Raw genomic sequence first — 23,999 nt, forward strand, 5'->3', positions numbered from 1 at the left:
GTTCAGGACTGTTATTGCTGTCCACGGTCACTGTTTATCATCATCATCATCAAGCCCATCATCCGAAGGCGGTGGCGGCGGCGGCTGGGGGGGACTATTCCCGCGGCCCGCATTCCCGCCCTGCTGCTGCTGCTGCATCTTACCGTGACCTTCCCGGCCCGTCCTCGACTTTACCCAGTCCTTAAAGTCATACATAACCAGGCGCTCCCGCTCCCACATCCCGGAGGCATAAGGCACGGTGTTGGGGCCTGCCGCCGGACTGTTCAGATGCTCGTAGGTGACGTCGGCAGCATCTGACTCGGACACCGCCCCGTCCGAGTATACCTCCACGGGCTCCTCCTCCAGCCGCGCGCACTCCTCGCACGATCCGTCCACCACGCCGATCCGCTCCACGACCACCCCGGGACAGGACTCTTGGTCCGTGGTGCTGGCAGGGTTGGTGTGGGACTCGGGGCATCGCGTTGTGCACTCGTCGTAGACGCAGCCGCATTTGTACGTGCGGATTGTCGAGGTGCACATTTTTCTGTCTTTACCTCGGAAAACTTTGGGGTTTGGGGGATGTGTGGTAGTAGTAGTAGTAGTAGTAGTAGTAGTAGTAGTAGTAGTAGTAGTAGTAGTAGTATAGTAGCTAGTACTGTACCTAGTCAGGAGAAGGGGTGATGATGTGACTGCTTGGGTGGTTGGTAGGTGGGCTGGTGTGGTAGTTGGGGGTGGTTTTATATTGTTTACGCCGGGAGGAAGGCTGGGTCGGATGGGATGGGATGGGATTGGGAGATGGACAATGGGGTTTGTTTTGTTTGGAGCTCTTTGTAGGAGGTGTCATTTTTATGGGGGTTTGTATGGGGTTGTTCTTTGTTTAAGGGCTGTTACATGGGTTGAAATTTGGGGTTGGGCTTGGGGGTTGAACTATCAGGTTGCTGAGATTCCCCGGTTGCTTTATGTAGTTAGTTAGGGTTGGAGGTTCACGTGAGAAGTTTGGGGGTGGTCCGGGGTTTTAGGGTCGGTGGTGGTGATTTGGACTAGGTTTGAGGTAGGAAAGAATGTTGGTATTGAGTATTAGTATAGAGTTTGCAATATTTGGTTATTGCTTGAGGTTGAGGTGGTTGTGGTCATGTGAAGGTTCTTGTGTCCCTCTGTATGTTTCCGTGCTCTTTCCCTTGTCTTGTTCTCTGTACCCATGAACTCGACCACAATGCTTCTTCTGTTCAATCTCAGCTTCAGTAACTAACACCCAGCTAGTCCTGCACCTCTTCTCACCTTCTTAATCCCAATAATCTCAACCCACCAACCCTTAACCCTTTCTACTGCTCACAATCCAAATCACATCCCTCCCAAACAACAACCTCCTCCTCCTCGACCGCCCGCCTCACAGCCTCATACACCTCCCCCACAACGACCTCAAAGCCTGGCATCCGCAGCAACGGAATCCGACTCTCCCACCGCATCATCTCCCGCAGAAACACCGTTCCCCACCACCACTCGAGCTGCCGACAGTCCAGCTCCCGCATCTCGCGCGCCTTGTCGCCGTCCTTGTCCTTATCCTCATACCCGTCCCCTTGCCCAGCTTCATTAGTGGATGCACCGCCCCGGAGGAGAACCAGGGACCGCTCCACCGCCCCCACCGCCTCCCGGTACCGCCGATAGTACGTCGTCAGGTACGTGTCCAGCAGCGCCGTGTACCGCGCCGTGTACGCTGCGAACGCCGCCCGGTCGACGTGGAACCGCACCGCGGACCGTGGGATCTTGGCTGAGGGGGCGAGGGTGGGATCGCCGGGGATGTAGTCTGTGCGCCAGGCGAAGATTCGGTCAATGGATTGCACGTGCGTTATTTGGGGAGCGGGGTGGGGTTTTTGGTGGGGTGGTGGTGGCGGTGGTGCTGTTGCTGTTGCTGTAGTTGATGTAGATGTAGCTGTAGATGTAGCTGAGGTTTGAGTTGGTGTTGGTTCTGGATTTGGTTCGGCTGCTGGTTCTGCTAGTGTGGTGGGGTTGGTGGAGGGATCGGTGCTGGTGCTGGGGCTGGTGATGGCATCCGGGCACAGGGCTTTGTAGCGAGCGGCGAAGTGGAGTTCGACGTACTGTTGGGCGCGCAGGCTGTTGAAGGCGAGTATGTAGCAGCGGTCGATGAGTTTGCGGGTGGTCGGAGGCATGATGGTCAACACCCAGTGCGGGGGGTGCAGGGTGCGGTGGTCCCAGCTTATGCGGCCGGGCGGTGGGTTCAGCGTGCGTGTGGAGAGGTAGGACATTTTGTTTTGGGTTGGTGGTTGTGATGTGTGTGTGTATGTTGTTTGGTTCTGGGGGTGAAGATCGGGTTGATGTTGATGGTTGGTTTCTGGATGAGGTGAGGTGAGGTGAGGTGGATGGGTGGAGATGGTAAGGATGAGAGTGAGGATAGATGAAGAAGATGAGTTGAAGTGTGATGGATGTAGAGAATAAAGAGTGGAGAGGAAGAGAGAGGCCAATCCTGGAAATGTGTTGAGCATCATGGCCCATTCGAGTTCAAGTGAATTATTCACAAGTGTACTGGTGTTACTGGTGTGATGGAGAGCAGCAACCCTGCCCCAGGCAGCACAAGCCCTATATCTTTCTCAAACCGTACCACCTCCATGACCTCTATCAACTTACCCCGGACATTGTGTTACTGACTAGAATCAATACTTAATGCATTCGTCACAAGAAATCTCAAGCGCGTCTGATGTTATAAGCGAGGTATATATTCTTCCAACTATGAGAGCTAAAACTCCAAGCCTTTACTGAACACTAGACACATCGTTAGTACCCAACCATCTACCATATAAACTCCATACATACCGTTCGATCAGATGAACGCCAGACGCGGTCTCAACAATACCGCTGACCTGTCCCGGCTGCAGCGCGAAGGCTGCGTCCTCGAACTCCTTCTGCATCTCCCCGCGTCCAAAGAATCCACTGCAAACACATTAGTCCCGAGGCCGCACATTTCAAGAAGTTCACATACAGATCACCCCGCTTGCGGGCACTGCTGCAGTCCGACTCTGACATGGCGATGTCGCCCAAGGTAGCTTCGCCCGATTGGATGCGCTGCTCATGGCCGCGGAGGATCTCAATAGCCTCCTCTTTCGACCGAGTGATCTCGGCCTCCCGCCAGCTGCTGGGCCGTCGGCTATCCCGGTGCTTCACTAGGAGGTGGCTGCAGCGGATCTTTCCCTCACCCTGGCCAATCCCGTGTCCTGCAGGCCCGCTGTGGTAGTCGGCCATGTACAGCTTGAGCTTCTCGGTGTTCGTGTCGGCGGGGGGTTCCCAGCGGGACTCCTTGGTGCTCGGGTTGAAGTAGTAAGGGAGGTTCTTGGAGTTGGAGTGGCGAACCTCCCACCCTGCTGGAAGACCGGTTTCTACCTGTAGTGGAAGCTGGGCGTTAGCAGTAAGCTTGGGAAACAATGACTGCAGAGCGTATAGATGAGTTGAGAGGAGCATGGACAGTGTCAATACCATTGTGAATGTAGTGAAGTTTGGTGTGTGTTGTGTCTCTAAGAGAGGTTTATAGTTCTCTATGATGTCTGATGATGACAAAAAGAGGCTGAGAAGAAAAGCGGGGAGGGGAAGGGATCTTGTGTATAGCTTTGTTCTTTCTGCAGGTCCGACTGCGGGACAAACTGCGGGGGAAGAGAGCAAGAGACCGAGGGGGCCACAAGCAAACGGTGCAAACCATACAAACCACACAAACACTGCAACAGACCTTCTCCACATGGCTGGCCACGCTGTTGTTGCTTCCGCTCCGCCTCTTTCTTCTGACTTCTACTTCCATCTCCCAGTCGTCTCTTATCTTTCCATACCTCAGCCCTCATCCGTCTATTCAGCCACCGCTTCATTCTTTCGCTCACAGCGCTGTACTCGCACTTCCGTCAAAGACCACGAGAACGTATCACTCCTATCTTTCTCCAAACCACACCGTCACTCACCGTCCTATCCATACGCCGAAAATGTCTGCAAGCCCAGCCTCCTCCGCTGGCGGCGAAACCAAGAGCGCCGACCAGATTCACTTTCGCTTCTGTCGCGAATGGTACGCGCATCTCCTTCCATCTACTCCATTTGACTTGACACTGACGAGAATGTCTAGCTCCAACTTGCTGTACCCCAAGGAAGACCGCGTCAACAACCGCCTGATGTTCACATGTCGAACCTGCCATGTCGGCGAGCCCGCCACCTCCTACTGCGTCTACCAAAACAAACTCAACACCCAAGTCGGCGACACTGCGGGTGTCACCACAGATGTGGGATCTGATCCTACGGTTTGTCTCCCGGGTTTCTGTGATCGCTGCGGGGAAGAGATTACCTGCTTTGTCTGCGAGTCATGGTCGGAGGAGTCATGGTCGGAAGAGGACTATGATGACTTCATGATGAACTGAGACCGGACTTGGTTCCCGCTCATGGGCTACCTTCACATAACCTTGGGATCCTGTGGCTAACCCTCACCTTTTTTTTCATATTAGCTTCCCCGGTCCAACAAGCTCTGCCCGAGCTGCGGTGAAGCCGAAGCAGTCTTCTTCCAGTCGCAACAGCGATCTGCGGAAACCGGAATGGTGAGGCCTTCTGCCTGCAATCTCCCCATCTCGAACCTGCTGCTGACGTGGACTTTCTTTTTCTTCCTTTCCTCAGAAACTTTACTATGTGTGCTGCGCGTGCGGCAATGTCTTCATGTAACCTTGGAGTTTGTGTCTATTTTTGACGACCTGATACCCGATGTTGGTCTCTTTTCTTGCTATTTGTTGTGGAGTTATGGCGATGCCTGGGAAAAAGTTGCGAAGATCTTAATAAAGAGAGATGCAAACCGTTTATTGGTACAAGCTATTCAAAGTGAAAAAGAACAATTCGCTTTCGGGAGGTATAATTTATACATGCATGGGCGCCAATGACAAAATCTTCGACCACTGTCTTCCTCGTAATTCCGTAGCCACGACGCCTGTAGATTGTATTAGTGCCGTGTTGTTTGAGAGGGTTGTTGACGGGGCCGGACTGACCGTTCATTCTGGTTCCGATGGGCTCGCCAGCCTTGTTGATCAAGACACATGCATTGTCATCGAAGCGGACGATCGAACCATCGGGGCGCTGCATTTCCTTTCTGGCGCGGACGACGACGGCGTGACGAATATCACCACGACGGACCTTGTTGGCGATACCGGAATTTCCTGTCGAGTCGGAGCCGAAGTTACGCTGCTTCTGAACGACCACTACGATGCGGTCGCCTAATTCGGAAGAAGACCTCGTTAGCGAAACAACGACAGGGAGTCGTAGGTCGTAGAAACATACCAACAGTGGCGGGGCGCTTCTTCTTCAAGACCTGGACACACTCGACCACGGCGGCGCCCGAGTTGTCGATGCAGTTCAGCATCGTCTGCTCACCCGCGTCAGCAACCCGATCTCAAGATCCAAATTTGCGCAGTAATTCTGCCCACACACCTTTAGTTGAATCATGGTGACTGTGGTGCCCTGAACTGGGGGGGGAGAACAGTAGTTCGATGGGGGTGGTCAATCGGATATGGCTGGACTGCCCGAAAGATTTCCCAGCAGCAGCCGCAGCAGCAGCAAAGTCCCGGGCCGGCAGGTTTCGCCGATGACCGACCCCGGACTAGACTCTTTCATTACTTACTGTAAGTTACTTGTGCCTGCTGTTAGACTTAGTTAAGTTACTTGACTAGCCATACTTAGCCATACTTTACCCATAGCCATAGCCTTACTAGTCATACAGACTAAGTAAATTCGACATCCGCTCATCGCATGGGCAACCAGCGCTTGGATCTGTGTGTTTCTCCCCCCCAATTCACTCACCATCACAAACCTTTCCACTCCACCACCACAATCACAATCACCCTCTTACATGCGCGCTAACCTTTACTCTAGCCCAGCTTGTTTCCTTTGTTCATCATGTCAATTCTTTCGGATTTCCTGTCCTTCACTCTTTAGTTTCCACCCCCCTTAACAATTATCCTTCTCATCCAATTGGCGCTTCCTCGTACCGAATCCATTTCCAGTGATCCTTCTCCGACTTTCCGCCGCTTCCCCTTGACGCATTGACGCTCCTCTTTTGGATTCCACCTTCGAGCTCCCCTTCCTTGACTCGAAACACCAAAAATTTTTTCTTACATGGGATTTGCCCTCCCTCGCGGAACATCATGCCGTCTTCGAAGGCGAGATCGAGTCCTTCTGCTGAGCGTCGCGACCGTCTGACTTTGGCAAGGCTGGCAAGTTATGATGATGTCGCAACCGATGCGCTCGTTGACCGTGTACGTCTACTGACCGGGGATGGCTGCTCCTGCACTGCTTGTTGACTGAAGTACGCTCCTAGGCCCACTTTTGGACGAACACTCGCAAGAATCGGACGAAATACATTCCTCTACGGCGGGTCAAGGATGATGAGATTGCGAACATCCTGCTCCACGACGTGATCGTGAAGAAGGATGTGCCAACCGCCGAGCGGAAATTTCTGGCCATGGACGGACTAAAGCGATTCCTGGCGAAGTTGCCAAACGACCGCGAAAAGGAGTGGTTTACCCGCCACTTACGCAAATATATCCAGATGTATCTGCCGGATTCGCCCTTCGAGGTCACCACCACGAATCGCTACCTGATCACCGAGCACGAGGCGGCCATCTGCGCCCGTAAGTTCATCAAGCAAGGTGAGGAGATCAAGTACCTCAGCGGCACCCTGGTGCCCATGACCCGGGAGGAGGAGCAGGACTTGGATCTGAAGAGGAAGGATTTCAGCATCGTGATGTCGAGCAGGAGGAAGACCCCGTCGTTCTTTCTGGGCCCGGCGCGCTTCGCCAATCACGACTGTAATGCTAATGGGCGGTTGGTGACGAGGGGCATGGAGGGCATGCAGGTCGTGGCGATCCGGGACATTTATATCGGCGAGGAGATCACGGTCTCGTACGGCGAGGACTACTTTGGCATTGACAACTGCGAGTGTCTGTGTTTGACGTGTGAACGTGCCGTGCGGAATGGGTGGGCGCCTTCCGAGCCAAGTGACGAGCCTGCCTGTGCGGACACTGGCCTTCTCACCCCTCAGAAACGCAAATATGCCCCCGATACCGACTCCGAACACTCACCATCCTGCACCCCTCGCAAACGCACGAAATTCACCCGGCAGAGTTCGAAGCTGCGATCGGAGCTGTTGCTCTCCGACGCCCCCGCATCCCCCGAGTCCGCGACTGGTCTGTCGTCTACGAACGCCGGTCTCTCAGCACTTAATACCAGGAATCGGAAAACTGAACTCAGAAGCGAGGCCGTTGATGAGGTCTGCATCCAGAGCCCCAACGCCACGGACTGCACGTCGCCTAGTTCGCTCGCAGGGGACGAATCCCACCACTCCTCCACGTCCACAGTTGCAACATCCGTTGGTGAAATTTCCGTCCAGATCAAAATCGAGGAGACCACCGAGGCTTCGGTTCGAGATACGGTACTGATTGGCAAGGATGAGCTTGCCACCCCCGGTGCAAGTCAACCCGACGGAGAAAGGCATCTCGCGTCTCGTGAACGTGATGCCCTATCGGATTTATCCGAGTCCTTGGAGCTAGACGAGAAGCTTGGCACTGTGGTCGAGAAACTGAACAAGTCGCGGAAGCGAGGTGTCGTTCCCTCGGTCGAGGTCGAGTCACCACGGGCTCGAGTCCCCGGCGACTATACCAAGACCCCCAAGTTGCTCGCACAGGTTTACGATCGGTGGGTGGACTGCCGCACTTGTACTGCTTGGTTCGTCCAGCAAGATTCATACCTGACCAGACGTGAATGTCGTCGATGCGAGCGGCATTCTATGCTATATGGCTTCCAGTGGCCCAAAACTGACAAGGAGGGACCCAATGACGACGAAGAACGGATCATGGATCATCGGGTCATCCATCGATTCCTTTCCCCCGAAGAAGAAGCCCGTGTCTCCCGCAAGGATCGCGGTATCAGCTTTGGGGTAACTCCGACTCCGGAATTGTCGGAGCCACGCACGGAGACGGACGAAAGCGAGGCGTGCGATGAGCGTCGCAGCACGCGAGCCAGCAGGCAGCGGACCCGAGCAATGCGGATGACCTACTAACGATGGCGATGTTTGAATAATAATGGGTTTGGGCGATTTTTGGGCACGGCGTTTGAGAACAACTGGAGCCATTCCCAGTGGAACCCAGGCGTTGGATGATGACGAGCATGAGCGGTTTGACACCTTTGACACCTTTGACAGCTTTTGGCGGCTATTATCTATGGACATACTCGATACATCTGATTGATTCTCTTTCTCCTGGATTTCTTCCTATACCTCTGGATCAGAGGGGCTTCACTGTACAGTTCTGGTCAGCGTTCCGCTTCTGATCTTCTCAGTTGTATGCTTACAAGGCCTATCGCAACCCCACGGCCTTCTTGGATTGGAATCGATGATCTTTTTCTGCACTTCGCCGGATATTTCCCCGGGGCGTCTTCATAATCATGCGGGTTTGTTTCCTCCTCCTTGCTTCCCCGCCAAACTCCTGCAACTCCGCATTTTCGCCATGACTGCATCGTGAGGGAGAATTCAATCGCACCAATGGTAGACAAGAAGTGCCACGCTTCCCCAGTTTTTCATGACACCCGACGAAGGATTTCTTAAATTGCTCCTTCACCGCATATGCAGGTCAATACAACTTCGGCCTCTTTCTACCCGACCAACGATTCCCCATCATGGCCAAGATGTACTTAAAGCCTCCTCTATCCCCGACTGCTAAGATGGCCGCTGTACGACCTTATGACAAAAGCATGTCAACATGATTACGCGATCAATATCCCGCGGGGTCTTGTGCCTCCTAGCTCTGTTCGTGTCTGCGATAAGCGCCTACGAGGCGCCTCTGGTGACTCTCGACTATGGACTCTTCCAAGGCAGTTATGACGCGACCTATAACCTGTCCTATTTCCGGAAAATCCCATTTGCAGCACCCCCCACGGGCGAAAATCGGTTTCGAGCTCCCCAACCTCCACTGACCATTACAAATGGCACCTATGACAGTAATCAGGCCTTCGATATGTGCCCCCAGCGCACTGTCAATGGCTCTGAGGACTGTCTGTACCTCGGACTCTACTCTCGGCCTTGGGAGGTCTCCTCTGCGAATCGACCGGTGCTGGTTGTCTTCTACGGTGGCGCCTTCATCCAAGGTAGCGCGTCCTTTACCTTGCCCCCGAGCGCCTATCCAACCCTCAACGTCAGCACTCTCAACGACTACATCGTGATCTATCCCAACTACCGCACCAACGCCTTTGGGTTTCTCCCGGGCCAAGCGATCAAAGACTCGTCCACCTCCGACCTCAACGCGGGCCTGCTGGACCAACAGTATGCCCTCAAATGGGTGCAGAAGAACATCCACCACTTCGGCGGGAACCCCAACAACGTGACGATCTGGGGCCAGTCGGCCGGCGCGGGGTCCGTCGTCGCGCAGGTCCTGGCCAACGGCCGCGGCAAGCAGCCCAAGCTCTTCAGCAAAGCCCTCGCCAGCTCGCCCTTCTGGCCCAAGACCTACGCCTACAACGCCCCGCAAGCCGAAGCCATCTACTCGCAGCTAGTGAACCTCACTGGCTGCGGCAATGCCACGGTGCAAGACTCCCTGCGCTGCCTCAAGACCGTCGACGTGCAGACCATCCGCGACGCCAGCCTGGTCATCGACGCCAGCCACACCTACACCACCAGCTCGTACACCTGGGCCCCCGTCATCGACGGCGCGTTCCTGACCGACACCCTCACCGAGGCCACCGCGCGCGGCGCCCTCCCCACGGACTTCATCTGGGGCATGTACAACTCGCACGAGGGCGAGAACTTCGTCCCCGCCGGTCTGGGCTCGACCACCACGACATCCACGGGCTTCAACGCCTCGCTCGCCAGCTTCGAGGCCTGGGTCTCGGGCTTCGTGCCCGGCCTCACCTCCCGCGAGATCCGCCTCCTCGAATCCCAGTACTACCCGCCGGCAGGCACCACCGAGACCATCGACGCCTACAACACGACCCTCGTCCGCGCCGGCCTGATCTACCGGGACCTGGTCCTCGCCTGCCCGGCCTACTGGGTCGCCTCCGCCGCCGGGACCCACGGGTACCTCGGCGAGTATACCATCTCGCCCGCCAAACACGGCAGTGACACCGAGTGGGTGAGTTTGCCTTCCCGTTTCTTTGTTTCCTTTCCCCCCTCCCACCCAAACCTAGATTATTGATTTTGGGGGGGGGCTAGTGGAACCAAGTCAACGCCGTCCAGCAATCCGACCCCCTCATCTACGACGGCTACGCCGGCGCCTTCGCCAGCTTCTTCCAGACCGGCAACCCCAATGCCCATAAATTGACGAATGCCGCGCAGCCGGGCGTCCCGCTGCTCCGCGCCACGGGCCAGGAGTTTGTGGTGGCGGCAGATGGGTTTGAGAATGTGCGATTGGTCGAGTTGCCGAGACGGTGTGCGTTTTGGAGGGAGGTCGCGGGGAGGGTTCCTGTTTAGGGATTTGGGTTTTCTTGGGGGTTCGGGGGGGTAAGGTGTGTTTCTTTGTGGTGGGTGAGTAGATAAGTAAAGTGAGTGAAAGAGGTTTTATGGGTTGAGAAGACATGAGTACAGAGGACAGTGTTGAGTAGAAATCTATGAGAAACTATACATACAGGGTTATAATACATATCCTAATCCCCGATCCCCCGTTTGCACAAAACAAAAAAAAAAGTCCAGATCTAGTAATAGTAGTAGTAGTGTATGATGTCAATGAAACGTTTCCATGCCGAGAGAGATTATTTGCCTGCGTCCCATTTTTGCTTTTTACCTTTCAATAAACAGAAACGCCGGAGTAGTCATAAGGCCCAGGAGTAAACGAAGAGATTATACAGTTAAGAAAACAGTTCCGGAGATGGGGGTAGCTTAAATCAAGGCCTGGCCCCGGAACATGGCCTCGCGGACCTCCTTGACGACGTCCTTGCGATCGTTCTTGCCGACCAGCACGACGGCGCGGCCGCGCTTGCCCATGCGGCCGAGACGACCGAGTCGGTGGATGAAGTCGATAGTGGTGCGGGGCACGTCGTACAACACCACAGTCTTGACGGCGAGGGTGTCGACGCCGCGCGAGGCGATGTCCGTCGAGACCAGGACCTGGACGTTCTCGAGGCGCTTCTCGGGCGGCGCGGCGGCGTGCGGGTCGCCGCCGGCGTTGACGAAGGGGATGGAGCGGTCCTCGCGGCGGCGCTTCTTCTCGGCCTCCATGGCCTCCAGAACCTGGGCGGCGGTCATGGGCGGCGCGGAATCGGTGAAGGGGGCCAGGATCTCGCGCTCCTTGCGGTCGGTGACGTCGCGGGTGAAGGCCTTGGCGCTGATTCCCTTGCTCTTCAGGAACTCCGCCACCTCGGTGGCGTCCTCGCGGCGGTTGACGAACACCAGGATGCGCTTGTCCTGCGAGCGGGCCTGGCCCGGGCCCAGGTCGTCGCCGCCGGAGTCGCCGGCCTTCCCAATGGACCAGATGATGTCGGCGCAGGCGAGCGAGCGGTTGCCGTTGTAGGGGGGTTTCTGGACGTCGATCACGCCGAGCTGGACGCGGCGCGGGATGGCGTGCAGGCTCGGGGTGGTCAGGCGCTGGATGTCGGGCCAGCGCTTGCGCAGGGTGGCGTCCATGCCGCGCGGGATGGTGGCGGAGCAGAGGACGAGCTTGTGGAGGGAGGGGGTGGCCTTGCTGATGATTTCGTTGAGGATGGGCGAGAAGGACTTGTCCATCAGACTGTCGGCCTCGTCGAGCACCATGTAGTTGACGCGGCCTAGCACGTACGGCTCCTTCTGCGCGATCGAGGCGAGCAGGTGCGGCGTTGTCACGATGATGTCGACCCCCTTCTCGTTGAAGAGGCCGTTCTTGATCCGCCGCGGCGTCAGGTTCGACGCCAGCACCGCGGACCGGAACTTGACCGTGTGCGCGAAGGCCTTGAGCTTGTCGCCCACCTGGAACGCCAACTCGGAGGTCGGCACCAGGATCACCATGCGCGGCCGCGCCGCGTTCGAGAGCGGCGGCTCCTCGGGCGCGATGTCGAACGCCCGGTTCTTCGTCTTCAGCTCCCGCGCCTGTTCGCGCTGCTTGGCTTCCTCCTCCTTCTTCTCGTGGGCCGCCTCCGCCGCCTCCAGGCGCTTGAGGTTGTCCAGTAGCGGAATCAGATATGCCAGGGTCTTGCCGGACCCGGTCTCCGCGGCCAGGAGGTACTGTTCGTATTTGGGGTCGCTGCTCGGCGGCGCGCCCAGTGGCGGGAGCGGGTCCTTGAGGAGTTCCGGGATCGCGACGCGCTGGATCGGGGTGGGCATGAGATCTGTCAGCCCGGGGAGCGCCTGGGAGGAGATCGAGTGGTGGACGACCGACATGAGCGGGAAATGATCGAAGCTGGTGATTTCGGCGATTCTGTCCTTGATCTTGGTGCGCTGGGAGTAGGACACGGGCGCCAATGCGGTCTGCATCTTCAAGGCCTTGTATAGAGGGCTCTCAGGTTTGCTGCCCTTGTCCTTACCGCCATCCTTCCTGGGGTCTCTGTCCCCCCGGCTGTCCCCCCGGCTGGGCCCCCGGCTGTCCCTCGTCCGCGACCGAGACGACAGCTCCTCGGGCACCCTGGTGATGTTCGTGCCGCCCCAGGGTCCCTTTCTCTCCCGCGACGGGCGAGGAGCTAGCGAGGTTCGAGACACGTCTGAGGACAGGGCATGGCGACTCTTTTTTCCGCGTCGTTCCGATCTGTGTCCGATGCCGCGGATGGCCTGCCATCCGGTTGAGGGCGAGAGGGTGGAGGTAATGGAGGGGACGGTCGTTCGGGTTTGACAGAGCAGACATACTCTGGGCCGGAGTGGCAGAGATGAACGGCCAAGACGATTCATCTTGAGGGGGCGGAGGGAAATGAGGAGACGCAGGAGGGAGGGAGGGAGGGAGGGAGGGAGGGAGGAGAGGAAAGGTTGAATTCTCCCGAAGCTGCAAGACGAGTCGATGCTCTGCGGCAGTCCGAGTGAGTGGCGGAGAAGATTCAGCAGGCTCCGGCCGAATCGGGCAGGCGCTTGGACCAGGTCAATGATCCGAGCGCTACGGCTGGATTGGGACTAGCGCGATCGTGACAGGTGATGCCCCAGGCCGTCAGGCTGCGAGGTGTCTAACTACGTAGTTGCTTTTTTGCCTGGTCGAGTCCCTCGAGTCCCTCGAGTCCCTCAGCTGAAACTGAAACCCACTCTTTCTCAAGGCAAACCAAGGCTCACGGCTTTACTGTGGAGTTGCCATAGAAACTGCCGTCACTAAGCCTGACGAACCAGACGAACCAGACGAACCAGACGTACCAGACGTCAACATCCCTCCCTGCAGTCATTGCAATCCGCTTTTCCACTCTTTGCCCGTCCAACTTTCCAGGTTATCATTTGAGTACTGATCACCCTGTCAATCAATCAAATCGATCGGGATCTCAACTGCTGCCCCGTGCCTACTTATTTATCGGGCAAAACACGTTCCTCCTCCTCCTCCTCCTCCTCCTCCTCTTCTTCTTCTACTGATTGAAATTATTGTGTTTTGATTTTCTCCTCTTCTTCTTTCTTCTTGCTTCTACTTTCATCCAGCGAGCAAGCAACCAAGTATTCACTGCCTTTCTTTCGGTCTTCCTCTCGTTGGCTCGTTGGTGGATTGGCCTGTGTTTCTCTTTCTCTTATCGCATCACATCAGCCTTGGCTTGTTGAATGTTAAGGTACAGTACAGGTTACAGGTTACATTTCTACAGTATACTTCTTTCTTATTACTTCCTTCGTTCGATCGCGCATCGCGACAAGACAGACACTTGACGAATCGGCTGCATTGGGTGACGCAACCTTATTCATTCCTCTTTTTCTTCATTACCCCCATTTCCCCATGTGTTGTGCAAACGCCTTTTCGAAGTAATCGCGACGCCATCGTTCTCCTTCATTCCTGGATTGACTGGCCGTTTCTTCTTGTGTTCGGCTTATCAGCGCGTCTCTTTCTCTCTCTCCGTGTGTGTGTTTTCCCCGTCCCCAATCGTAGGCCGCTCCAGCTCTGAGCGCGTTCTTCACCCCGCAAGGGATGAAACCTCGTTGCAGCGACCTTGCATTGCGATGTGCTGTTGCATCGACAGTTGCTGATTCAGCTGCCAGCGTTGTTTTTCCCTCCCGACGCCTCGTTCCTGCTGCATTCCATCCTTACGCCTCTGATTGTGGGTTCCCACCAAGATGACCAGCAATCCCGGGCAAAGTCCGCTATCTGAAGTGAGCCCAGTGGCTCAACGAAGAAACTCCCCCAGCTGGAACCAAACCACTAAGGTGCGTCACTCCCACGAGCTGGTGATAGGCGGGCTGGGCTGATCGAGCAACTGCAGATGATGAAAACACAAGATGCGTCGCCCTATGAGGCTCCAGCTTCACCGCGTCTTTTCTGGCAAGGCCGGGAATCAGGATCCCCCTTCCATAGAAGCTCAGAGAACCAGAACCTCTATGATCCTGATGTCTCAACGTATACTCCCTCGAAGCGCCCATCTTTGGAAAACCTGAAGCGCGCCTCGAGGGTCAAGAATAACAACATGTTCCGCGACCACAATGCAGAATATGACCCCACGCAAGTCTATGTTCCGCAGAGACCTTTGGCCCTCAACCGGTCATCCCAGAGGCAAGCGCAGAACGCACCATCAGCACAGCAGCCCGACCCCCAGGACTCCAACCCGATCGGCCCACGCCCCCCTTCCCCGAGCAAGGATCAGGTGGCCCCGGCAAAATCGTCGCTGTCCCGGGCTAGTCGATTCGGTGTTAAGGACGCTGCTTTCGACCCCGAGAGCGAGATTTGGTCGGACATCGACGGTAGTCGACATGCTAAGAGCGTAAAATTCGATGCGGCTCCTCCTCAAGTGAATGAATATGAAATGACAACCCCGGATCCATCCTCAGTCGCCTCCGACTCTCGTGAAGGCAGCTATGACTCCGAGGAAAATGAGAACGATATCAGCTTCGATCGGGAATCCTCACTCGAACGCGACGACAGCTTCGACGCATCCCTGGAAGACCTCGAGAAAACACCAGTGGTTCTGCCGGAGGACTGGCGCTATATGAGCCCCGAAACTGCGAATGACGAAATGGTCGAAGAGGAAGAGGGTCAGTTCATCGAGGATGACGAAGACCATAGCCCCATCCCCCGCCCGTCCTCCCAGCAAGAGCATCCCGTGCAGCCTGCCCGGGTCGAGTCAATGGATTCAAATGTTGATCGCCGTCCCCTTCCGCCTCTCCCTCCTTCTAACCGGCCTCAATTCCCCCAGCGTGGATCGCCGGGGAAGATGACGGCCGCTTTTGAGCTTGGAAGTGGAAATCAGCGCGTTCTTCCTTCTCCACCAGCACCCGCATCGTATAGCAAATCTGACATCACGGAACGGAACCACGGCCATATGTCCCTGGAAGAGAGGCTACGTCTGATGATGATCGAGAAGAAGGAGCCGATCACTGAGGAAATCGAACTGGATGGTCCGGAGACACCCAAGGCTCTTCCTGAAGAGCCACAGGAGCAGATTGCGGTCACGGATGCCCCACCCACCCAGGAAACAGATACTGCAGCGGAGGAGGACGCAGATGTTTACACCCCTCCGCGCATCTCGAGGGATTCGATTCTCCGAGATCTGCGTAAGAGCGAAAGCTTCCTGGATGACTCCTTTGAGGATGCTTCTCAGGCGGAGTCGAGTCCCAACCATTATTTCGATTATGACCCGGACGTCCCGATTCCTTCTATGGAGCACGACCATGATGATAGCCACGACTATGACGATGATGATGACGATGAGACCAGCAGTGTGATCATCAAGCCTGAAGAGCATGATGATTCTCTTTACGACATTCCAGAATACTATGAAAACGTAAATTCGGAGCAATCCTCTTCGCAAAGCTTGAAGGATAAGGTGGATGATGACGAAAGTCGTTACTCCAGCCAACCTCCCGAAGAGGTGTCCGTGCTGGAGGAGGATGACACGCAAGACTTTGAGGACAGGCAATCCACCCCACTTGCTACCGTGCAGACGCAAGAGACGCCGGTCAATGTTGCTGTCGACGCTCCAGCTGATGAGCCGGTTAATGAGCTGAATGATGAGCTAGTTGACGAATCACTCGATGAGTCTCAATTATCTTCCATCAGTGAAAGGTCTGCTGATAAGATGGCCGCCATGCGGGAGTCACTCCAGCGCCCATCGACACCGGATAGCCAGAATCAATTATCGGAGCCCTCTACCCCTGATTCTGTTGTTCGACACCCTGTGGCTGACGAGCAGAGCGATCGCGAGGTCTCGCCAGACGAGAGTGTACCGGATCCGATTGCAACCGTCAAAGCACCAGGAACTCGCCTCAAGACGCGTCCCTCACTGACCCCAGCCGATATGGAACAGATGGCAGCCACTCGCCGGAAAGTAAGCGGACAGGTGCCACCGCCGATGCCATATCTTACCAAACAGGAATCCAACGAATCCCAGGAATCAGCACCCGGCGATGCTGTGCCATCCCTACCTCCACCCGTACAGGAGAATCAACGACAGAGTAGTCTTGTGAAGCTGGACATTCCGTTCAGCATCCAGGAAGAAGAGAGTCTTGGATTTGGATTGGACAAAGAATTCGACAGGGTCATTGAATCTCAAAAGGTGGCGTTTGAACATTCCCTCTCCCAACTGCGTCTCCACGGCCAGGAAGCACCCAAGCATGGACCAGCCCCCCAGTTCTTGAGTTTGAGACAGTGGACTAATAACAATCGCCCCAAACAGAGAGGTTATCTTATGCGGCACAATACCAAGGTTATCATTGCGAGCAGCAGCACCGAAGATGACACTTTGCCGACTCCAGGAGAAGATCCAGCTGAATCTCGAGCTACACGCGCTGCTCCCACGCCGCGTAAGGCCAGCCAGCAGACTTGGACCACCGTACCCTGGAACGGTCAGACTCGCCGGGCGAGTATGAGAACGGCCAGTGGAGTAGTTCGAAAGAAGACTGCGTCTGGCCCGGTACCACCGCTCCCAGGCCAGCAAAGCAGCGTCCAGGAGCCGTCAACCACGATCGAGGAGGCGGAGCCTGCTCTCAATGGCGCTCTTGAGGAGGGTGAAGAGCGGGGCCGTCTTTTTGTCAAGGTTATTGGCATGAAATACCTCGATCTGCCTCTGCCACGAGGTAAGTGCTTGAAACTGCGATCAGTTCTGTGGTCCATTCGCCGCTAACCAGACTATAGGTGAGAGATCGTACTTTGCTCTTACTTTGGACAACGGCCTGCATTGCGTCACCACCTCTTGGTTGGAACTAGGCAAGACAGCGCCCATCGGCCAGGAGTTCGAGCTCATTGTCCAACAGGACCTTGAGTTCCAGCTGACCTTGCAAATGAAGGTGGACGAGGAGAAATTCCGAGTGCAGGAGCCTGCCCCTACTGCCTCGCCTAGTCGCACCAAGACTTCCACGTTTAGCCGTGTGTTTGCTTCTCCGCGCAAGCGCAAGGAACTTGAGATGAAGCAGCAACTTGCCACCCAGCAAAGCAAAGCCAAAGATATCAACGCCCCTGTGTGGGAACGATTGAGGACTTTGGTCGCCAGAGATGGCAGTTTTGCGCGCGCATATGTCTCTCTTAGTGATCATGAGAAACACGCGTATGGTCGGCCTTACAATGTTGATATCGCGTGCTTCAATGAATGGGCAGTCGAAGAGCAGCCGAGCAGTGTCAAGAGCAAGAAGAGTACGACGAGTACGACTTCTCAGCGAAGACCTCCTTACAAAATTGGCAAGCTGGAGCTCCAGCTGTTGTTTGTCCCCAAGCCTAAGGGTGCCAAGGAGGAGGATATGCCCAAGAGCATGAACGCCTGCATTCGGGAAATGCGTGAGGCGGAGAGCGTCTCTGCTCGTAGTTACGAGGGATTTTTGTCACAGCAGGGTGGCGACTGCCCGGTAGGTTCCCTGTTGACACTCACCCGTTATGGCATTTGCTGATGTTGATGGGATGTATAGTACTGGCGCCGTCGCTTCTTCAAGCTTCAGGGATCCAAATTGACCGCCTACCACGAGACCACCCGTCAACCCCGTGCCACGATCAACCTTTCGAAGGCAGTCAAGTTGATCGATGACCGATCTTCGCTGATGCAGAAAGAGACCACCACCCGGGGTGGTGGCCGTCGCAAGTCTGCGTTTGCTGAGGAAGAGGAAGGCTACATGTTCGTGGAGGAAGGGTTCCGTATTCGCTTCGGCAACGGCGAAGTGATTGATTTCTACGCTGACAGCGCGGTCGACAAGGACGGATGGATGAAGGTCCTGGCCGATGCGGTGGGCAAAGGATCTTCAGGAAGCAGCCAAGCCAAGCTCTGGACCGAGATGGTCCTCAAGCGGGAGCGGAGTATGAAAGTGAAACGGGAATCCACCGCTGCTGCCCCTGGTGCTTCCGCTCCTGCCGTGCCCACTGCTCCTGCTCCTGCTCCTCCTGTTCCTTCTGCTGTCGAACATCGCCTCAGCCAAATTCCTCCCCCGCCTCCTGCCAAACCCACCTCGTCCATTCCGATGCCGACGGCGCCGGCGCCGACCTCGGCCTCCAAACCTCGACACAAGCACACCCAATCTCAGCCGGACGTTCGCGGTGCGGATGCTCGACGACAGAAGACCCGGTCCTTGATGTTCTAGACGCGTGCGTGAGTGAGTGGTCGGAGCAGTGGCAGTTGCGCGGCTCAGCTTGTACGTTCTGCATTTTGTTGTGTATTCTCGCGATCTGTCCCATTCAAATCTGCTTGTTTATTCATTGCCGTTCCTCTTATTTCTCTCGTCCTGGTGTCGGAGTCCAAAGCCTGCGCTGCTGCTGCATTTTCTGCTTCTTGTTGAATAGCCTTTGCCCCTTTGAAAATCTCCTTGTGCATTCAGCGTTGTAGTTTTTGTTTCTTTTGTTGTTACGGTGCCGTACTTGATACATAGCGTCTTTCCTTCACAAGTTCATCATGGATCTTGATCTTTTCATGTATCATAATGCGGTAATATATTGTTCTCTTGAGTGTGGTTGTTGTGGTTTATGTTCCTGCATAAAACTCGTAGAGAAGTAGTTGCTCATGCCCGGGTGGTATTCCCGATGCGCCGATCCAACGTGTTTATTATATGTAGTTCTGCGCTCTGTGATAGTACTGTACGATGGGCTCCGCATGACACTCACGTTCTGTATCACCAACTCCGGAACCCAAGTCAACAAGCACACACACAAAACATATATTTGAATCTAATGTTTCATTCATTCTTTATTTTTGGGGGCAAGCATCTACGCCCACTCCCCAGACCCTTTAAGCCCCAAGCAAGCTCCTTGGGAGCCAGGCACCCAAATCAACCACTCTGATCGATATTCGCCTTAGTCGCCCCCTCCTCATCCTCCGACTCATCCTCAATCTGCGCCAACGCGTCCTTCTGCATTTGCTTCTGCGCGTTCGCATCCGGGGCAGTTCCCTCTTCCACGACGCCGGGGACGGGCGTGATCTTCGCGGCGGGGATCCCGCCGGAGGTGACGTAGAGGAATTCCTTGGAGGAGTAGTGATCGAGGTGGCCGAAGAAGGCAGAGAATCTGTTTTGTTGCAGGTTAGCTTTGGAGTTCCCACTTTTCTTTCGGGGGGAGGTTTAAGGCAAGGTAGGGCAAGGAAACATACGCATTGGTCTCCTCCTCCTCGCGGAAGATGCGGTCGTAGATCTCGCGCTGCTTGAACTCGTCGATGGTGGCCTTGTAGTTGTCGAAGTTGATGGGCTGCTTGCTGGTCTCGACGGCCTTCTTGTTGTAGACGTCGAAGACGGGCCGCTCGAGGAGCAGGCCCAGCCCGGGGGCCTTGGGGATGGCGATCTTGGTGGGACCGTAGGAGGCCGGGATGAGGTGAGCGGGGTCGGCGCCGGCGCGCACGGCCATGGCGGCCAGGGCAACCATCTTGCGGATCTGGTGCATCATGAAGCTCTGGCCGTGGACCTTGAGGCTGAGCCACTCGGTGCCGTTGATGAGGAGCGGGGACGAGGCTGAGACGTTGAAGGATTTGATGTGCCGCTTCGAGGACGGGTCCTTGTGCGTCTTTTGGATCGTGTAGTTCCAGAAGTTATTCGTGCCGACGTACTGGGACAGCGCCGCCTGGACGCGTGCTAGTCGAGTGGGCGAGATCCGGTACGCCCGCTTGGCTTTCAGGTAGGCTTGTTTGATGGTTTTCACCGTGCTGATGATCTGTTGGCGGCGGGCGTCGTCTTCGGTTGTTGTTGGGGTGGCTTCGCCCGAGGGTTCGGTGGGCTGTTGTTCCGGGTCTTGGTCATCGTTCATGTGCAGGGCTTGCTCGACGAGCTTGCGGATCTCCTCGGGCGTGTTCTCGAGGATGGGCCGGATGATCTTCTCGTCGGTTTCCTCCCAGAACCCGGCGACTTCCTCCTGGCGCGCGCGGTAGCCCTCCATGTCGTTCTCTTGCTCGGCGAACTCGACCAGCTGTTTGCCCAGGAAGGTGCCCGGGTGGGGCGGCAGGAAGCAGTGCGTGGGGATCAGGTACTCGTAGATGCGCGAGTCGCACAGCTGGTAGCTGCTGAACGACTTGTTGGTGACGAGGATGTCCCAGACGCGGATCTGCGGGCTCAACTTCTCGTTGATCTTCTGGATGATGTCCGGGTCCTCAACGATCAGCTTCAGCGACACGATGTTGCCGGCGGCGTGCACGCCCTTGTCGGTGCGCGCGCAGCGCACCAGCGACGACTTCTTCGGATCCGTGGCGTTGGCCTTGGAGATGGCGCCCGCGGCGACCAGGGCCGTGAACAGTTCGCCCTCAATGGTCTTTTCGGTGGTGCTCCTTTGGCGACGAAACGCATTAGCTGGTAGTTCCTCCCCTTCAAGAGATTTCCTTCCGATTCCATGGCGTAAATCCTTACAGTTGCATGCCCTTGTACCCCGTGCCGGAATATCCCATCAACACCGCAACCTTCTTCTTCGGCCGCCGTTGCTCATTCTCGATATCCTCCTGGGAGAATTGCGTCGCGTAGACGGGCGCCTGCACCTCCTCGCCATTCTCAAGTTTCTGGCGCTTGACCTCCTGCTCCTCTTCGTTGCGAGCGCGTTTATCTATCGTTTGCCGACTGGCTTGGGTGGATGAAATTGTCAGTTCGACAAAAGTTTCGCGGCCGCGATCCCCCTCCCCCACAAGGTTTTCTCCGAGCAAGGAAAAAAAATAAACATACCTCCACTCCGAACGGCCCAGATTCCTTTTTTTACGATTTTCGCGAGCGTCACCGGATCCCTGTGTAGATCTTCCTTCGTGATTGTCCATTGTTGGAACTCTTGGACGTGATTGCGATATCTGCGACTCTCGAAGCGGACTTGTTGCTGGCTGCTGGGGGGCTTGGGGATGGGAATGAAGCGTTCAAGCGCGGCGGGGGAGCGAGGACAAGAAGAGCAAAGACTCGGAGACTTGGGAAGCCCGAGTGTATAATGGCGGGGGCGGAGGTGGTGGAGGAGTAGTTGTTGCATTGGAGATGGAGAGGAAATTATCATGGCGGGCTTTTCTTGCGCTCCGGAGGGGGATTTCTCGGGCCCAGCCAGTCTTATCCGGAGGAAGGCTAGCCAAGTTGGTGCCTCAGGTGTCAAGTCCGATCAACCATTATCTGCTCATTCTTCCTTCATCCGCTTTCTTTGACTCCATTCCAACTCACCACCCACTGTCTTCTCTTTCCTTCCTTTGGTGGTGTATCTACTGCTTTGGGGTTCATTCTTCTTCACTCTCCATCCTCCAATCCTCGAGTCTACACCTCTCCGACAAAAAGAGAAGCATGTCCATCTCGCTCCAACTCACCCTTCGAAGCCGCGCCTAAGCCCGGATCCCCTCCCTCAGTCAGTCAGCACTTTGCGCCAATCCCCACCACATCCCAACACTCGATCGACGGCCTTCCATTCCTGCAAATCCATCTGAATAGGACCTCCCTCCGTCACGCCAAACGCTCACACGATGGATCTCGCCAACACGCTCATCCGAAGCGTGGTCCGCGCCTTCTACGAGACCCGCCACATCCTCGTGGTTGATGCGCTCTTCATCCACTCAGTGTATGCTGCATCAAGCTTACTATCCTGCCAAACTTAACAAGGACTGATTGCGAATTTTTGAGGGAAAAAAAAGTCTCCATGCAGAAGACCTCGCCTTCCTGCTTGGCATGCAACAGAAAGACCTCCGCAAGTTATGCGCCAAGTTGCGCGAGGACCGGCTGATTTCGGTGTACGTCTTACCACCTACATAGCGCATACACACATTCTTCTCCTACTTTCACCTGTTGGGACCCGCACACACTAATCCTCATCAAAACCATGCAGGAGCACGCGCGCCGAAATCCGCGACGGCTCAACCCGCCCCGTCAACCGGGAATACTACTACATCCCGCTGCACCCGGTGGTGGACGCGATCAAGTACAAGGTGTCCAAGCTCACGTCGACGATCAAGGCGCAGTACACACCCAGCGAGGAGCGCAAGGAGTACGTGTGCCTGCGGTGCGGGGCGGAGTGGACGGAGCTGGACGTGCTGAGCCTGTACTCGGAGGACGGGTTCGAGTGCCAGAACTGCGGGGCGATCCTGGAGCGGACGGAGGACGTGAAGGGGACGGAGGGGATCGACCGGACGGGCCACGAGAAGAACAGCAAGCTGATGAACCAGCTGGACCCGATGCTGAAGCTGCTGAAGCAGATCGACTCGGTCGAGGTGCCGCCCAACGACTTCGACACCGCCTGGGACCACAAGGTCGACGTCGTGCGCAACCAGCAGACCAACCCCACGCGGGCCTCGGTGGTCGTCCCCTCCAAGAACCACCCGGAGTCCGTCCGCGGCAACACCAAGACCGACGCCACCGCCCTCGAGATCTCGCTGACCTCCAGCGAGGAGAAGAGCGCCGCCGAGCAGGCCGCCGAGGCCGCCCGCAAGGCCGCCGTCGAGAAGCAGAACGCCCTCCCCGTCTGGCACACCCACTCCACCGTCTCCACCGCCGCCGGTAACCTGCCGCTCGTCAAGGCCGAGAACGAGGATGGCGACATCAAACCCATCATCAAGGACGAGGACGAGGACCGCAAGCCCGACGTCGACGGCCTGGACGATAAGGTCGCCGCGTACTACGCCGAGATGGAGCGCGAGAAGGCCCTGCAGGCCCAGCAGGACGCCAGCAGCGAGGAAGACGATGACGACGAGGACGACGAATTCGACGAGGAGTTCGAAGACGTCGGCGGCGTCTCCGCCAGCGAGACCACCAGCGCCGCCTCCCCCGCCGTTGCTGGGGCTGGCCCCACCAGCGCGCCCAAGTCTTCCACCACCACCACAACAGGATTCAAACGCGAGCTCGACACGGATTCGAGCTTCGCCAGCGCCACCCAGACATCCGTCGCCTCGCCGGCCACGGATGACGGCGGTGATGGTCCCGCCGCAAAGAAAGTCAAGGTCGAGCCCGACATCAAAAAGGAGGAGTCCGACGAGGACGAGGACGACGAGGAGTTTGAGGATGTGTAAGGTCATACGTATCTTTGTTCCTTTTCTTCTTTCTATCTTCTCTTTTTTATTCGTGTCCACTATAGCCCTTTCCCCCCCCGGCTGAGTCTATTATAGAGAGTCCTTCCTTTCTTCCCCTCCCCTCCTTTATCTGCAGAACTGGATGTTTCTTGCATAGGTGCTGGCGCCTAGCTGGATAGTTTAGAAAGAAGAAAAAAAATAATTCTTACAATCACTAGTGGAGTCAGAGAGGTGACAAGAAATTTATGAGTTGATGATGATGATGGTTCGATTTTGTCCAGAAGACAACTCATACTATCTAAATCTAGGGTTCTGTAATAGGTGCACGGGATCTAACCATGCCATCTGTGATACGTAATGCGACACTGTCCGCATGCTTCTGCCTCCGAGAAACTCCACTTTGTTTACACGTAGGCTAGGTATGCCCAGAAATCAAGCTGCAGTACCTACGCGTGGAAGGCTTGCGCGAATTCACGGCCATCAAATTGGCATTGCATTCGATGATCGGGTAGATAGCAAACAGACAACCCTACAAGAAT

At 56.0% G+C, this 23,999-nt stretch overlaps 11 protein-coding genes across 11 annotated transcripts; 5 read left to right on the forward strand and 6 right to left on the reverse strand.

Annotated features, from left to right (window-relative positions):
• Positions 1–27: 27 nt before the first annotated feature.
• BO82DRAFT_429429 (uncharacterized protein) lies at positions 28–519 on the reverse strand (the record flags this gene model as incomplete). Its single annotated transcript, XM_025640535.1, has 1 exon — positions 28–519. One exon carries the CDS (start codon positions 517–519, stop codon positions 28–30), a length of 492 nt encoding a protein of 163 aa, XP_025495638.1.
• A 782-nt stretch (positions 520–1,301) lies between these two features.
• Positions 1,302–2,243, reverse strand: BO82DRAFT_398860 (uncharacterized protein; the record flags this gene model as incomplete). The annotated part of the gene is made up of 1 exon (XM_025639060.1): positions 1,302–2,243. The coding sequence occupies one exon, from the start codon at positions 2,241–2,243 to the stop codon at positions 1,302–1,304; it is 942 nt and encodes a 313-aa protein (XP_025495639.1).
• Positions 2,244–2,666: 423 nt separating this feature from the next.
• Positions 2,667–3,599, reverse strand: pin1 (peptidylprolyl isomerase ESS1). Its single transcript, XM_025632995.1, has 4 exons — positions 3,466–3,599; positions 2,975–3,372; positions 2,809–2,925; positions 2,667–2,757 (listed from the first exon to the last, which is right to left on the reverse strand). Exons 1-4 carry the CDS (start codon positions 3,466–3,468, stop codon positions 2,748–2,750), a joined length of 528 nt encoding a protein of 175 aa, XP_025495640.1. The 5' UTR covers positions 3,469–3,599; the 3' UTR covers positions 2,667–2,747.
• A 169-nt stretch (positions 3,600–3,768) lies between these two features.
• BO82DRAFT_351260 (DNA-directed RNA polymerase II core subunit RPB9) lies at positions 3,769–4,771 on the forward strand. Its single transcript, XM_025634379.1, has 2 exons — positions 3,769–4,036; positions 4,094–4,771. Exons 1-2 carry the CDS (start codon positions 3,957–3,959, stop codon positions 4,380–4,382), a joined length of 369 nt encoding a protein of 122 aa, XP_025495641.1. The 5' UTR covers positions 3,769–3,956; the 3' UTR covers positions 4,383–4,771.
• A 16-nt stretch (positions 4,772–4,787) lies between these two features.
• BO82DRAFT_380981 (mitochondrial 54S ribosomal protein uL14m) lies at positions 4,788–5,478 on the reverse strand. Its single transcript, XM_025637805.1, has 4 exons — positions 5,434–5,478; positions 5,284–5,368; positions 4,995–5,219; positions 4,788–4,936 (listed from the first exon to the last, which is right to left on the reverse strand). Exons 1-4 carry the CDS (start codon positions 5,446–5,448, stop codon positions 4,866–4,868), a joined length of 396 nt encoding a protein of 131 aa, XP_025495642.1. The 5' UTR covers positions 5,449–5,478; the 3' UTR covers positions 4,788–4,865.
• A 668-nt stretch (positions 5,479–6,146) lies between these two features.
• Positions 6,147–8,059, forward strand: BO82DRAFT_398864 (SET domain-containing protein; the record flags this gene model as incomplete). Its single annotated transcript, XM_025639061.1, has 2 exons — positions 6,147–6,257; positions 6,320–8,059. The coding sequence occupies 2 exons, from the start codon at positions 6,147–6,149 to the stop codon at positions 8,057–8,059; spliced, it is 1,851 nt and encodes a 616-aa protein (XP_025495643.1).
• A 576-nt stretch (positions 8,060–8,635) lies between these two features.
• Positions 8,636–10,662, forward strand: BO82DRAFT_184654 (putative carboxylesterase). The gene is made up of 2 exons (XM_025630461.1): positions 8,636–10,121; positions 10,202–10,662. Exons 1-2 carry the CDS (start codon positions 8,757–8,759, stop codon positions 10,457–10,459), a joined length of 1,623 nt encoding a protein of 540 aa, XP_025495644.1. The 5' UTR covers positions 8,636–8,756; the 3' UTR covers positions 10,460–10,662.
• On the reverse strand, positions 10,570–12,888 carry mrh4 (ATP-dependent RNA helicase MRH4; the record flags this gene model as incomplete). Its single annotated transcript, XM_025634380.1, has 1 exon — positions 10,570–12,888. A coding segment is annotated over exon 1 (1,561 nt), but the record flags the coding sequence as incomplete, so codon positions are not given.
• Positions 12,889–14,179: 1,291 nt separating this feature from the next.
• bud4 (putative GTP binding protein (Bud4)) lies at positions 14,180–18,616 on the forward strand (the record flags this gene model as incomplete). Its single annotated transcript, XM_025640289.1, has 4 exons — positions 14,180–14,269; positions 14,326–17,131; positions 17,190–17,893; positions 17,954–18,616. The coding sequence occupies 4 exons, from the start codon at positions 14,180–14,182 to the stop codon at positions 18,614–18,616; spliced, it is 4,263 nt and encodes a 1,420-aa protein (XP_025495646.1).
• A 439-nt stretch (positions 18,617–19,055) lies between these two features.
• On the reverse strand, positions 19,056–21,454 carry BO82DRAFT_351265 (pseudouridine synthase PUS2). Its single transcript, XM_025634381.1, has 4 exons — positions 21,161–21,454; positions 20,855–21,062; positions 19,615–20,775; positions 19,056–19,532 (listed from the first exon to the last, which is right to left on the reverse strand). Exons 1-4 carry the CDS (start codon positions 21,447–21,449, stop codon positions 19,298–19,300), a joined length of 1,893 nt encoding a protein of 630 aa, XP_025495647.1. The 5' UTR covers positions 21,450–21,454; the 3' UTR covers positions 19,056–19,297.
• Positions 21,455–21,630: 176 nt separating this feature from the next.
• BO82DRAFT_351266 (putative transcription factor TFIIE complex alpha subunit) lies at positions 21,631–23,714 on the forward strand. Its single transcript, XM_025634382.1, has 3 exons — positions 21,631–22,019; positions 22,093–22,188; positions 22,284–23,714. The coding sequence occupies exons 1-3, from the start codon at positions 21,925–21,927 to the stop codon at positions 23,458–23,460; spliced, it is 1,368 nt and encodes a 455-aa protein (XP_025495648.1). The 5' UTR covers positions 21,631–21,924; the 3' UTR covers positions 23,461–23,714.
• Positions 23,715–23,999: the final 285 nt, after the last annotated feature.

The sequence above is a fragment of the Aspergillus uvarum genome (assembly GCF_003184745.1).
Source record: "Aspergillus uvarum CBS 121591 unplaced genomic scaffold BO82scaffold_7, whole genome shotgun sequence".
NCBI lineage: Eukaryota > Fungi > Ascomycota > Eurotiomycetes > Eurotiales > Aspergillaceae > Aspergillus > Aspergillus uvarum.